The sequence below is a fragment of the Buceros rhinoceros genome, unplaced genomic scaffold (genome assembly GCF_000710305.1).
Source record: "Buceros rhinoceros silvestris isolate BGI_N320 unplaced genomic scaffold, ASM71030v1 scaffold7976, whole genome shotgun sequence".
Classification (NCBI taxonomy): Eukaryota; Metazoa; Chordata; class Aves; order Bucerotiformes; family Bucerotidae; genus Buceros; species Buceros rhinoceros.
The window spans coordinates 89,401-102,945 of record NW_010418035.1 but is presented as its reverse complement, the minus strand read 5'-3'; the positions used below and the strand labels follow the sequence as shown (position 1 = coordinate 102,945).

The 13,545-nt window shown below is 47.2% G+C and overlaps 1 protein-coding gene across 1 annotated transcript in view; it reads right to left on the bottom strand.

Annotated features, from left to right (window-relative positions):
- PHACTR1 (phosphatase and actin regulator 1) overlaps positions 1 to 13,545 on the bottom strand; it is a 56,622-nt gene that overhangs the window by 8,751 nt on the left and 34,326 nt on the right. Inside the window, exons 7-8 of the mRNA XM_010138377.1 lie at positions 7,023 to 7,078; positions 2,930 to 2,991 (exon numbers count right to left, since the gene is read on the bottom strand). Of these exons, the coding sequence (XP_010136679.1) occupies positions 2,930 to 2,991; positions 7,023 to 7,078 (118 nt within the window). The remainder of the gene's footprint in view (positions 1 to 2,929; positions 2,992 to 7,022; positions 7,079 to 13,545) is intronic.

Genomic DNA, 13,545 nt, shown 5'->3' with positions numbered 1-13,545 from the left:
TAGGTAAAGAAGAGGTTTATGTCTCTCTGCAAGTGATCTGTAAGGTGTTGTGTTAATGCAGGCTACGACTCTCTCTCTGTAATGGAAGCCCTCAGGAGGGGTTCACGCTTGTGTCAATTGCCTTGGTGCTCGGCCAAATTCACCATGGAGCAGAGAGGATGAATTCTTAGAGGTAATTCCTAGGGGCCCAGATCTCCTCGTGGAGGAGACCCACTTCTCCCAGAGGGCCTCTGCACATTAATATTGCTGGAATGTGCCAAGACCAGTGCTCAGAGAAAAATCCTTCCTAAGCCACACGTCCCTCCACTCCAGTGATGCAAGTCCCTGTGCCCAAAGCTGCTCGATGGGCCCCGAGGGGCAGGGAGAGGGAGCACAGGGGTGGCTGGATGTGCAGAAGCACAATCCATGGCACCTCTGATCGGCAAACAGACTGCACCTCTCCTTCCTCAGGCAAGAGGGACAGTGGACCTGTACCAAGCAGTTTTTGCCTCCCCTTTGCTCTTTGAATGTCAGCTATTCCCTGTCGCCAGCTCATCTGCAGTTAGATGAGTCTGAGAGGATGAAAAGTGCTTAAAGGGGCAGCTCGCTATAGGTCACCTGATTTTTAAAAATTTTTGTTCAGAAATTGCCTGTCCAGATGACGAATTCAGCTGGGTATTTATTGCTGACTTTAACAAGGCACCTAGACCTGGCGGGGTAATCTTACTTATTGCAGCATGTCATGTTACAACTTATCATCATAATACTGTAACGGAATGTCAGCGCTGCAGGAATTTTAAGAAGAGCTTTTTAATGGATGAAGTGGGTTGTTCCCTTGGAGTTGGAATGATGCCACCAAAAAAAAAAAAAAAAAATTTCAGGGACAGTTGCAGTTTCCACAGCGCAAGGTCAAAAGTCTTGTCGGCTGATTCTGCAGAACCCCCTTCCCTTATTAACAACTACACACGGTTACAGGGCGGCAACGCGGCGTATTTTCCTTATGTTGCATTCACCCCTGTGTGCAGTAAAACTCCGTGCAAACAGAAAGGTCTGCTGGGCAAAACACTTGCTGTGCTCAGGTAAACTTCTGCTCGATCTGAGGTTTGAGATCCTTCGGTAATGAGACCGCTCCGCTGTGGACACCACGGCACATCTGGGACGTGCTGGGGCAAGGCTGAGCTGGGCAATAACAAGGGATTTTTGCAGGATTCACTCAGCGGTTGGCATTTCTAGATGCTATCTAGCCACACGCACACTTTCACTTCTTTCCTCTGGTGATTTCTGGGCTTTTATGACAGCGCATTTGGTAGATGAGAGCAAGATTTGTCGTCAGACCAGGCCTGCGGTTCCTTCATTAAAATTACATTTGTGATGAGAACAATTTACAACGGCTGAAAAAGATGATCAAAATCAAACAATGCTGAGTCACGTTTCTACCAGCCTCACAAACTGACGCTGCCCTCGCTGTTGTTCCTGCTTAAAAGTGCAAACGAGACAAAGAACGAAATCTCATTGGGAACCGCTGGGGTTTTGGGGAGCAGGCACTGCTGCGAGGCTGCAGCAGCTCTAGCTGCGGACAGTCCCCGTGCTTTGTGCCTTTCCCAGGAAACAGCGGAGGTGGGAACGGCGCGGCGCTGGCTGAGTTAGCAAGCCCCCACTTCTTAGGCAGCAGATCGGGTATGGGTAGCTTTGCTTTTTATCTGCTACAGCTGTCCATCAACCGGTACCATGCTGTGGACTGGATTCCTGCAGGTGTTCACCCCTCCGTGCGCCGGGAAATGGCAGCCTGCTAAAAGCTCATCTCTAGCCTTGGCGCAGAGCGTTACGTCCCAGGGAAGATCTGCAATGCAGTCAGGATCTTTTCTTTCAGGCAGTGCTACGAGGGGATGTGAGACCATCCCTGCCATTTGTTTTCAGGAATTTAGGTGTTTGAAAAATAATATTACAGCTCTCTGGGCTGCATCCTCAGCTGCTGCAGGAACAGCAGCATCTGTCCATTGGTGACCGAGAACTCTGCTGATCTACGTGAGCTGAGAATAAGGCATGAGAGTCTTAACCATAACAGAAAGCAGTACAGCTCTGTGAGTATTGCCTTTCCATGTCTATCTAGAGCCCATCACTCATACCATGAAATCTAGGTCAAAAACATAGGTCAAAAAAACAGACAGGAAGGGATTGGTGATGCTTCACAAGCATGTGAGTTTTTAAGGGTCTTTCTCTATCTCTGGAGATAGTGGTGGGATAAAATTTATCTGGAATAAGAGGATTGGTTGCTGTCTATGTATGCTGGGGCACCTGTAGATACTGACAGACTGAACGTGTGTATCTGAAACGATTGCTCTTCAGTGTGAAGAGTAAATGACTTTCAAAGGGGAGGAAAACCTCAGCCAGAGGTGCTACGCTGCACTATGCTACGAACTACGCCGCTTCGTTCGTCCTTCCCCGTCAACATGAGATTGCTTTCTGCACCGTACACCATTCTGGGAGAGCTTGTCTCTGTTTAAGGGCCTTGTCACAAGCTCCTTTTCCAGAAAAAGTTCATTTCCCAGTTTCATGCTTTTTTTGGGGTGGAGTTTTCAAACGCAACCGGCCTTGTTTTAACTTTGCTCTCTTTGCAATGGCTGCAGGAGCCATGGCAGGCTGCTCCAGGGAGCGCGGTTAGACCAGTGCTAGACTCTGTCCTTCACTGGTCAAAGCTCTTTCGGTTGTGAAGACTAGATCTTCTTTTGTCCTGTTCCAAAATGTGACCACTGTGACCAGCAATAGCCTGCAAAGTGGTTCCCTCCTCTCTCTGTGGACTCACACCCTGTCACACTGGTGGTTTCTTCTGAAGATCTAAGTGTTTCCCACTCTACTTTTGAACATGGTGCTGAGGAAAAGGGAAAAGGCAAACTCTGCAGCAGGGAGAAAGTTACACGAGCATCATAACAGGATTAAAGTTGCTTCTCACCTTACGTGTTAATCTTCTCTTTATCTCTCGTTTTTCCTCCTGCTCCTCTTGCTCATTCCGGGCTGTAAAAGATTCACAAGGATCTCAGGCTGTGGACTCACCAGGCATGCACAGGACCAAATAAGCCTCTCCATCAGTATATTCATGTTTCAGGACCTCTCTGATGCACTGCATGTCCCTCTGGGGCTGGCAAACTTCCTCAATCCATAGCTACCGCGCTTCTTCACGCACTTCGTAAAACATCTACGATCTCCCTGCTTTCCCTGGCACCTCCTCATGTGTGTCACTTTCTAGACGGGCCAGGCAGCGAGCCAGCTCTTCAGAAACTGTTATCTCCCTGCCCACAGGCCTGGTGGCTCGGGGGGGTTGGCTACGATACAGTCAGATTCTGCTAGGCTGCAAGGTCAATGGTTGGAAAAGAAACACATGCTGCTTTTTTTTTTCTGTCTACAGAATAATTTCTCACAGCTACTCTTGGGGGAGAATGGAAAAAAACCCTCAGTATAGGGGTGCCAGGCAAAACCTGCAGCTTCCCATGACCTGAGCAGAGTAAGGAGAGAGTGTCCTTTCATCATGAGCCTTCACAGCACCACACTGGAGCGTAAAAGCACACCCCAAGGCAATTCACTGCCAACATTAAGCCAAAAGATCACACATTAAGAGTTCCTAACAGGGCAAGCCTCAACCATTATCCCGCAAGAGGACAACAATATTTATGTGCACCGACTCTTCTTCAGCTTAGGAGCAGGCTGCCACGCATGTCGTCGCACTGCACTTTACTGGAGGTCACTAGAAGGCCGGGTTTCTGGGTACTTAGCTCCTCAGGCAGCGAGGAACCATCACCCCGCTCCTTACTCCAATTACACCGCGTGCAACAGGCGAGAGCAAATACCATACGGAGGTCCTAACCCAATGGAAGCCTGGCCACGGTGGAGGAGCTGCAACATCTCAGACCAGTGCATTAAAAACTGGAGCTTTCCCCACGCAAAAGTAAGACCTAAGGTTCAGAGACCCCAGAAGTCTCTGGGCAGGTGAGGAAGCTGGAAGTCAGGTCTCTTGCTGCTCAGGACAGCAGAGCTGGCAGGTCTATCGCAACTGCTCACCGACTCCGTCAGGCCTGGGAAACCTCCACCAAAGTGGACCAAGTCTGTTAAGAAGTTTTACAATACACTTCTGATCTCTAAATGTGATTTCACCAGAAATACTTCTTACATTTTTCAGGAGGAAGGAAACTAATACTGGAGTCAAAAGAACCGAAGACACCAAGGAGTCACAAATGGCTTTTAAAATGATAACTGGAATACTTACACTGATAAATGTATTTTTCCTCTTTCAATGGTTCCTGTCCCTACTGGGCTGGATTCCCTTCTAGCAAAGGTTCCTCTAGCAATTTTGTTTTTCCCTTTGTGTCTCTCAAATTTGGAGGAGCTGGTCCTGCAAACGTCCACGTTCAGCAACAGAGCGACTACTAAATGCTGGCAAGATTGATTCAGAAAGGTACCGAGCTAAACAGAGAGTCCGGGTGAGGAGTTACTATAGAACTGATGTCATGGCCAGTCCTTTCCGTACTTGGCATATAATGCCTTTCTTTTCTCCTCAATTCTCAGCCCAGCCGCCCACCTTCAGAGACAGCCGGGCAGGCTGAAGACCTTGGTCAGGTAAAAGCTGGGAATCAGGAACACATTCTCCTCCAAAATCAGAAAATGACTCTGTTTGAGCTAATTTCTTAATTAGGTCACACCAATCTTATCAAGGTATGGAACGGTTGCTTTATTTTATCTGATGTGTTCAGGAGATGCTCTCTTTCTCTCGCCCTCCGTGCGTGAGGGTGGGTGGATGGGTCTGGGCGGATTTTCAGGCCTGTGATTTCTGTGCCAGTGTGAAACGTTCCCCAGAACAGCCTGAGACCCCCAGAGCCCACCTCAGCACCATTTCTGTGAGGAATTTATGCAACCCCGAATGTGCCAGGCTAACAGCTGAGCAGTGGCACTGGGGCGGTGTGTGATGGGATCGGGGCACCCTTCCCCATGACCCTGGCCAGTGAGTATTGACTGCAGAACGTGTTCTTTAGTCTGCACACCAACCCTGCAGGTCAGGACTTCTCTTACTACATACCTCTGACTTGATCTCTCCTTCTCAGAGGTCTAGGGGGAGGACACAAAGGGACGTACAAACCAGTCACTATTTATATTTACTTGTTCAAGGGTGGACCATTTCTACACTTTCTTTTTTTAAATTATATAACTATTTCAATTTTTTGTTCCTTTCCCAGTGTGCTTCACCAAAAGTTGGGATGTCTTGGAAACAGCGCTCTACTTTTCCCTGTAACGATGAAGTGGTTTGTCTACCAAGACACACATGTTCTGGGGCAGACCTGTGCTTAGGAACCAAGCTACAAAAATTCCATTTAGGAAATACAACACAGTTCTGCATTCAGGGTGATGCTTTCAAACAACATCCACGTCTTTTAAGAACCTTTTTTCAATTTAAAAAGAAACTGATGTGACTGAGGGGATAATTCCTCTGAAACGTAAGACATCTTTAGGTCGCTACACGACTGCTGCGCTTGGCAATGTGACCTGTAGGACTCTCTGCAAGGCACCCGGCACTGGAAATGCTGCTCCTGCTGACGCTGAGTCAAACGCTGCTGCCAAAGCTGCTGCCCGAGACCCCCACCAACCCCCAGACACTCTCGCCAGTCCCAGGTGGTGCAGGACGTGTTTGTTCCTACATGCCGGGATGACAGCATGAGCTGCCCAGAGAATTGGCCTCTGTCTCTCCTTGCCCGAGCCTGGCATCAGTCACGTCGCAGGTTCCCCCTCCTCCAGCTGTTCTGCTACCCCCCATGAGACAACCACATCTGGATTCCTGTGTTTGCCCAGGTTCTGCCCCGCCGTCCTCCAGCAGCCAGTCACGGGAGTTAGGAGCTATCAGAGAGGAGGCTGTCCCCAAACAGTGGCCGTGCTGGCGCTCTCAGGCTTGCCCGCGCCACTCTCTCCTCTTTGCACTGACAGTGGTCGCTCTCTCTTTGTCTTCATCTTCCGCGTGTAATAACGCGAACAGCTGAAAAAACCCCGCTGAGTGTTAACACTGTCATTAACTTGCCAGGAATTTGATTTTGAAGTGCTCAATCAATCAGTTTGGCTAATTTTCACAGAATTTATCTGCTGCTGCTGCATCTTTCTGATTCTCTACAAGGCAGTAATTTGAACAGCAAGAGAAGGTGAATTATGGACCTACCCAGGACACATTACGTATAAGGTACCGCTTAGGAATACTTTTCTTCTGTAGTAATTTTTTAAAATTTCCCTGGAATACTAACTTAAAACCAGAGGAATTTCTTTCGTTTTCTGTTTCCAAGGTAACAACAATTAGATGAACAGCTTTTTTTTTTCTCTTTTAATACTCAAACCACTTCGATGCGAGTGAAGAAATCATCTTTTCTTTCTAGTCATTCATGAGATTACGAGGTTTGTGCTAGACTCAGTTCTGCTTCCCCGGAAGCTGGTGGCAATGTATCTACCACCTTAACTCAGAGAGTATTTTGTGCCTTTAAAATATCATTTCACATTTTGAGGGTCAGCCAGCAAGTTTTTGGCTGATTTAAAGGAGGAGTTTCAGGGGAACATTTCAGGGAAATAACCCTGAGTCACATCAGTTCCTTTTTGGAATTGAATAAAGGCTCCACCTAGTCTAGATGGCTGTGGAGATTTTTAGGAAAACGAATCAATACCTTTACTAACTTACCACAGGATGCTCATCTCCGTAAGAGCCGCAAAACGGCTTCTGAGAGTGACCGACCCTCTGTTTGGAACAGGAGATTGAACATCTGGCCTTTTTTCCCCTGTAGATTGTTCATTCTTGTTAATTTACTGACTCCGATTTTAAAGAACTGTGAAGAATATTTGAAGAATTGTTTCTGCAGCTCTAGATGTTGCTGCAGACTCACAGGCTTATTTGCATTTACGATGCACTCATACATTAATGAAGCACCTACAGAATAATCGATATTTTAGAAAAGACACCCTGAACACACCTAAACTGACCCAAACTGGCTGGCTTCAGGTTAAGTGTCAGCAGCATCAGGACTTACGTTTCAGTATGTTCCTCTGCTCCAACTCTTCAGCAGTCGGCCTCTGGCTCAGTCGTCTGCGAAAAAAGTCCAAGATCAGTTTTTGGACCATATCACATTCTCCTCGGTTCTCTGTCTTGGAGAGTTACTTTGGGGTGTGAATGGCAGAGCAGAACGCACTGACACTGCTCCATTATGTACTCGGTACGCCCGGACCATGCGTGACACGGACCATGCTTCGCTTTGGCAGTTTCCTCTGTTTCCAACTCACGAACGACAAAATATGTTATGTCATCTTCGGCATGACTCTCCCACCCCTACCCCGGGCAGAGCTGCTGGGAGCGAAGCTACACAGATGTCTCCACTTAATTTCCTTCCTCCCATGCCTGCTCCCTGACTCGCACAAGTATTTCTAGCTGAGACCCAGCTAACACTCTCGCTGCCCTCTCTCCAGCCTCCGTTCGAACAGCATTTGAACACACACAGACAGCCCGCAGAAAAAACAAGGGGTGGTTTGGCAGTGCCAAAGGCAGAACAATAGCAGCCCTCCTCCTCCTCCTCCTCTTGTGGCTTTTAATGAATCTTACATTGCAGGATCAGCGTGACTTGCTAGTCAACCTGTACGTAATAGGGTCACAAAACATGCAATGTGGGGACCCTAGAAGTGGTCTGGATGTTCAGAATACAAAGCAAGGGAGAGAAACACAAAGGGGTCTTTGGAAAACAAAGTAAACCAGGGAGATGACATCAGAAGTCAGCCCTCTTGGGCTGCCTCATAGCCTCCTCCGAGTCAATGGGAGTTTTGTCAACGATGCCAGTGACAGGACAGAGCCTCCTCTTCCTTCAGATGTTGTCATTCAGAGACATTCCCAACTCGGGGGCCCCAGTCTCTGCCAGTTGGATCACCAGTTCTCCTGTGAGGAACTGGGTGCTGACAGGAACCGTTCAATGCCCCCGCTCCTCACGTCACGCAGGGCTGAAGTGCACGGGGTGGGTCGGAGCCCACCCCCTGCACCAGCTGTACAAGGCAGAGGTGCTACAGGCGCCTGATTTTGCACAGGCTGCAGACTTCCACGGGCAGAGGTGATACCAGCCACACGTCCTCTGGAGCCGCTTTGCACCACAAAAACAGAACAGCAGGACACAGCCCTATCCCAGTGGACAACGTGGCGTCATTACCTTTGTCTCTTTGCCGTGGCAGATAGACCATTTATCTCATTGGAAAAGCACCCTCGTAGTGGAACAAAGTCATGACTAGTCCTTACAGGACAAGCAGTGAAACACAGCTGGAGTGTGAGGACAGTTACGAACAGAGCTGTGGAGGTTCCTGGCCTCCAGTACCAGTGCCTGCTTTCACGTCCATGAACTGCTGATACACGTCCATTTCCATCATCCTTTTGCTCCTTCTCCCTCATTGTGAGCCCCTCCTTGATGAGCTCCTCAAAAAAAGCCCAGCCCCCTTCTCAGCCCTTCCCTTCCAAGCTCTCAAAATTGTTTCTTGGTCTCTTGCTCTTTTAATTTAATTTCTTCTCTTGCTGCTATAGCGACTTCTGACCTCAAACTATCTGCACTTCACAAACGCCACACAGCACCAGTTTAGTTCTTTTTTCTTGCCTCTCAACTTCTAGGTTTGCCAGTTGTGGACCAGCTGTTACAATTACCTTCTTTGAAAATCTTGACACTAGTTACACACCCTGTAAATCAAGACACATAAGCAGCTATTGCTTTATTACCATGGCTGCAAAGATACAGATTCTTCCCCCCCAAATTTCAGCAAACCATCTCCAGTGTGCCGTCCTGATCTTGGCAAACACCGGGCGCGATACCTCCTCTTTCCTGCCTTCTCTCCTGTGCTGCCCGGAATGAAAAATATTAATGATGCCCACCTACGTTGCGGAGGTTGATTTTGGCAGTTTGATTGCTGGATTGCTGCTGTGCCTTATTTCATTTAACGTCACAGGAGCTGCACGAGACTGTTGAGAGGGCAGGGGTCAGGAAACAAGTGTCTCATTAGCAGCACAATCAGAATAAACAGGACAAAACAGGAGGTGAGGAAGGAGCTGGTGCAACAGCAGAGAACAGATCTGCTTGTGGAAACTCTCAGAATCGAGTGGGATGCACCGTGCTGCTGTGGACTGGAAAAGTGACTCTGGCTGTTTCACGGAGCCGTCGAGCACAGGGGCCTGACCGAGGACCAGGCAAGACAGGCCCACAAATTAACAACCTTTCACAGCACCTTCTGCACCTAAAATCTCTAGGGTGAATGTACTTGACCTTCACTGTGCCGTTCATGCAGTTGTGCTTCAGGCATTCAAGGGGATAGGAGAATTTGGGGTTTGTGCTTTGCAGCGTATTGCCTGGTTTATATTTCATATGTTTTTTGCAATATTGTCAACAGCGGTTTTGCAAATACACTGACAAAGGTTTTACCACAAGGAAAACCTTCCTAAGATTTAGAGTGACATAAAGAAAGCCTTGCTAAGATTTCACTGAAAAAAATAATATCCACGTGAGATTGCCGGTGAAAAATAAAACATTTTGCTCACACTTACAAAGATAAACTTGAAAGCAGTTAATTCCCTGCATCACCAAAATGTACCACACTCCTTGTGCTACAACTACACAAGAAGAACGGAGCAGCTCTTCATAAGGACATTGTGAGGTGGGGTTGGTGTTGTTTGTTTGTTTTTCTCTTTCGAATTTGCTTGGGGCTGTGCATGTTACAGTGGATGAGTGGGAGTGTGGAGGCAAGAGGGACTGTAGCCCTAAAATATTGGCTGGTGGGGGTGTAACCTCTCCAGGGAGCCAGAGGGAAGGCAGGCAGCGCGTTCACTGATGGATGCTACTGTTTGGAGCCTGCCCAGCAAACTGAGAACTCAGAATGGGAAGTTTCTGCTCCATGTGGCAGTGCCCTGCAGGAGCAATAAAAGGAAAAACTGGCTGTACATCTCCCCATGAAATAAAAACCACTGAAATGAAGAGCCCACCCAGCGATGCTCACCCTGCTCTGCAGTGTGGCCATACCCAGAGGGCTCTCAGGACAGTGGCCAACCAGTTGTGGGGCTGTGGGTCAGACTCTTGCAGCCCTTTTGTCCGTTACCACCTTTGAAGCAAGGTGCTCCTGGCTGCCTGGGCTGTCCGTACTACGAGTCATGGGTTTCCTCTCCTTCATTGCTTGTTTTGTTGTGGATAAGCTTTGAGAAAGAGCTGGTTAATGCCATCCAGCTTGTTGTTATGTGAAGAGGATGGTGCTGGATATGTGCTTTCTGAGTGCCAGGAATTAATCTTTGCCTCTGCCCAGAGGACAAGAAAATTTAAGAGCCTAATATAAGGTCATCTCTAAGTGCAATGGCTGGATATTGTTCAGGGCTTGCTGGAAAGCGATGCCCTTGCTGGAAAGCGATGCCCTTGCCAGGCTTATTAACTCTGAGTGTCTGCAGATACAAACAGCAGAACCCAGCAGCTCTTCAGCACTTGAATGGTGACATCTGGTACGCGTGACCCAGGAGCAGGACTGATGGGCAAACAGGTCACGGGTGGTCACAACAGGGCACGCAGCAGTGTGGTGACGTGTCCAGAACACCTCAGAGCCCAGCCACGCTCACACGGTTTTTCCTACTGGCTTAAGTCCTCCTGATGTAAAACAACTTCTGAGCACAGTACGGCAAAACCTCTAGAGCAACTCCTGCATTTATTCTGTGGACGCAAATCTTTTTACTCAGTTGCAGCTTGGTTCACGCCGCCCTAGAGATTGCTCTGAGAGGAGTAAATCTGAGCTGGGCACGTGAGAAGCCAGACAAGAACTACTTGTCCCGTTGTTCTTTACTTGGCGTAAATGAACGCGACCGAAGCTGGTGACGCGAAGAACTGCGCTGGTTTGCACCAGCTTCATAGTCCCATGTGAGGAGAATTCAATAGGAGTGAAGAGTCTTACTGTCGCTTAATTTAGCTTGCCGCTCCCAATAATAATGCTGATAGCAAAGCAATATTGGTGAAGTACAGCTCTTCGCACTCCCATACTGAGTACGGAAAATTGGAAGAGAAAAACGGAGGAGAAGAAAATCTTGTATTTGCTTCTGCAAGTTAACTGACAGAGGGCAGGAATAAACCACCTCCTCTCCTTACGTCACTGCACAATGAGCAAAAAATATTTGTAAGCCTGGAGGTTCACCTCCTCTGAAATATCAGCCCAGATATTAGAGCCTACAGAGAATGATCTTTCTCCTAACAAGATTTATAAAACGGGATTAAATACAGTTTTATCAATGAGTGAATAAACCAAAGGCCTATTAAGTAGAAAATCCCTACCCAAAGAAGCAAATGTAAGAGTTTCACACCATTAAGATTCCTGTACTAGGCTCCATTAGGATGTTGGCTAATTTGCAGGATACATTATCTCTTCCTTTAAGCTCTTTCCTGTGTGACAAGTCTCCTGGTACCAGTCACGATAATACACCTTATAACTCCTCTTCTTGAGAAATCCAGGCAATGAAACCACGAGGAGTGTTTGCCACGATTCAGTTACCACGTCGTGCCTGCTCTCCACTTCCCTGCCGAGTTTAAACGCTCGGCTCCCGGGAGAAGGTGGTGCTTCTGCAGCTACGGAGAAGCCTGAGGCAACGACTAGAGCAGACCAAAGCGGGCAGAGACCCCTGTTCGTCCCTGGAAAACGGGTGAAGCACCACTGTGACACTAGTTAGTGTCACTAGACACTAGAACTAGTTAGACCGTTTTGGTAGGAAGTGCTTGCTTTCGGCGAAAATTTTAGGACTGCTACGGATCACTTGAAGATCTAAGTATATTCTGACATCTAAGCATATTCTGCTGCCTCAGCATCCCGGTTTGTTCCCTGGACTGGACCGCCTGGCCCAGGACAGCTCCAACAGCCCTGGAGGAGAGAGGCAAAGCTTTTGCTCAGCAGTTCTTCCCCGTGCACTGTGCGAGAACTACAGAGCAGTCTGGCGCGTGGACCAGCCAAGTAACTGTTCCCATAACGCATCTGCAGTCACGCATCCAGCTGGGCTCTGCAGGAAAAGCAGATTCTCAACTAAAATTATTCAGATTTTAATTTGGGCTCTAAGCAGTCTTTTATCACCCCCCAAAATTGTGCTTCTCCCAGACTTGGTTTTGTGTTGAGAAACAGCTTCAGTATAAACTTTAAAGCGGTGCCTAGACTAGGCTGCGGTGAGGATTTTTAGGAAAACTAATCAGCACATTTTCTGCTTGCTCAAGCATCTGTGGACAGTGAAAAATACAACCAAGCCGGCCCTTTGTTTAAAGCTCTAACCCTGACCAGTTTGTTTTCTCGTTCTTTACCCACGTGAACCCACTCTTGAGTCAGAGCTCAAATAACACAGTGTTTTCTGGTTCAGCTGACTGAGGGATTGATTTGTTATGATTTTGATTTACTCTTGGGAAAGTTACAAGCTCCCCAAGAAAGAACAGGCTGCCCAGATTAGGTCTCCTGGGGAAAGAGAATCACAGTCAAAACGCAGATTTCAACAATTCATTCTGTCTGCATGAAGTTAAGATCTTGCTGATCATATACAGAACACATTTCTTTAAAACACCCAAATGAAGATGAATCATCTTGGCCCATGAACTCTGCGTTTTGTTAAAAGAAATACAGGAATGACTAACTAGTCCTATGACTCTGAGTAGAAACAGCGTGAAGAGTGCCATACCCAAGTCATCGTTCTTTCATTAGAGCACAGTATCACCATGCAGAGCCTGCATTTTCCCAAGGAATTGCTTCGTTTAAAGCCAAGTAGTGCTAGACACACAAATTCCGGTTTCAGCCCCCTTTTTCAATACTAACCGCAAGATGCCCATTGATATGTGGAATGCTGCAAGATCACGCAAGCTCGTGCCTCGCAACTCAAGCTCTACAATGGACCCTCCTCTGTTTCATTCCTGTGCTGTTTCCTTAACATCAAAACTTCTAGCCAAACGCTGGCTGATCACACAGAAATTGGTTTGAGAAAAGGGCGTGGGGGGATTAAGATAGTTACACCACAGCAGCTTTGCTGCATTAATTCTCCAGTCTCTTAGCCCAAGAACAGAATATGCAACAACTGCAGTAGGAAACAGGGAACAATCTTTTTTAGAGGAGAGAATTCACTGTGTACCTAATTCAAGAATCTATTTTTAGAAGAATAAAAATGGGCTATTTTTGAGTACTAGAAATTGAGAGGGGAAAAGGTACTAAATGCCGGTTGCAAATCAGAAGAAATGTAAGAACCCCAGGAAACCGCACAGTCGTTATTTTGACAAGATACTAGACGTGATTTACTCAAAATTATATCATCAACTTTAGGTTTAAATCTAGTGGCCTCAAAGCACGACAAGATATTTTTTACCCAGGAGAATTCCTGTCCTATCTGCATTTTCTTCTCTTGAAGTTACTGAGATGCACATAATTACCCGGAGGCTAAATTTGGACCATAAAATGATAATCTTTCTCATTTTGTTGTTGCTTTGTAAGTATTTTCACAGCAAACCAATGGAACCTTACAAAGAGGCTTATTGCATCAAGTAAGGCATT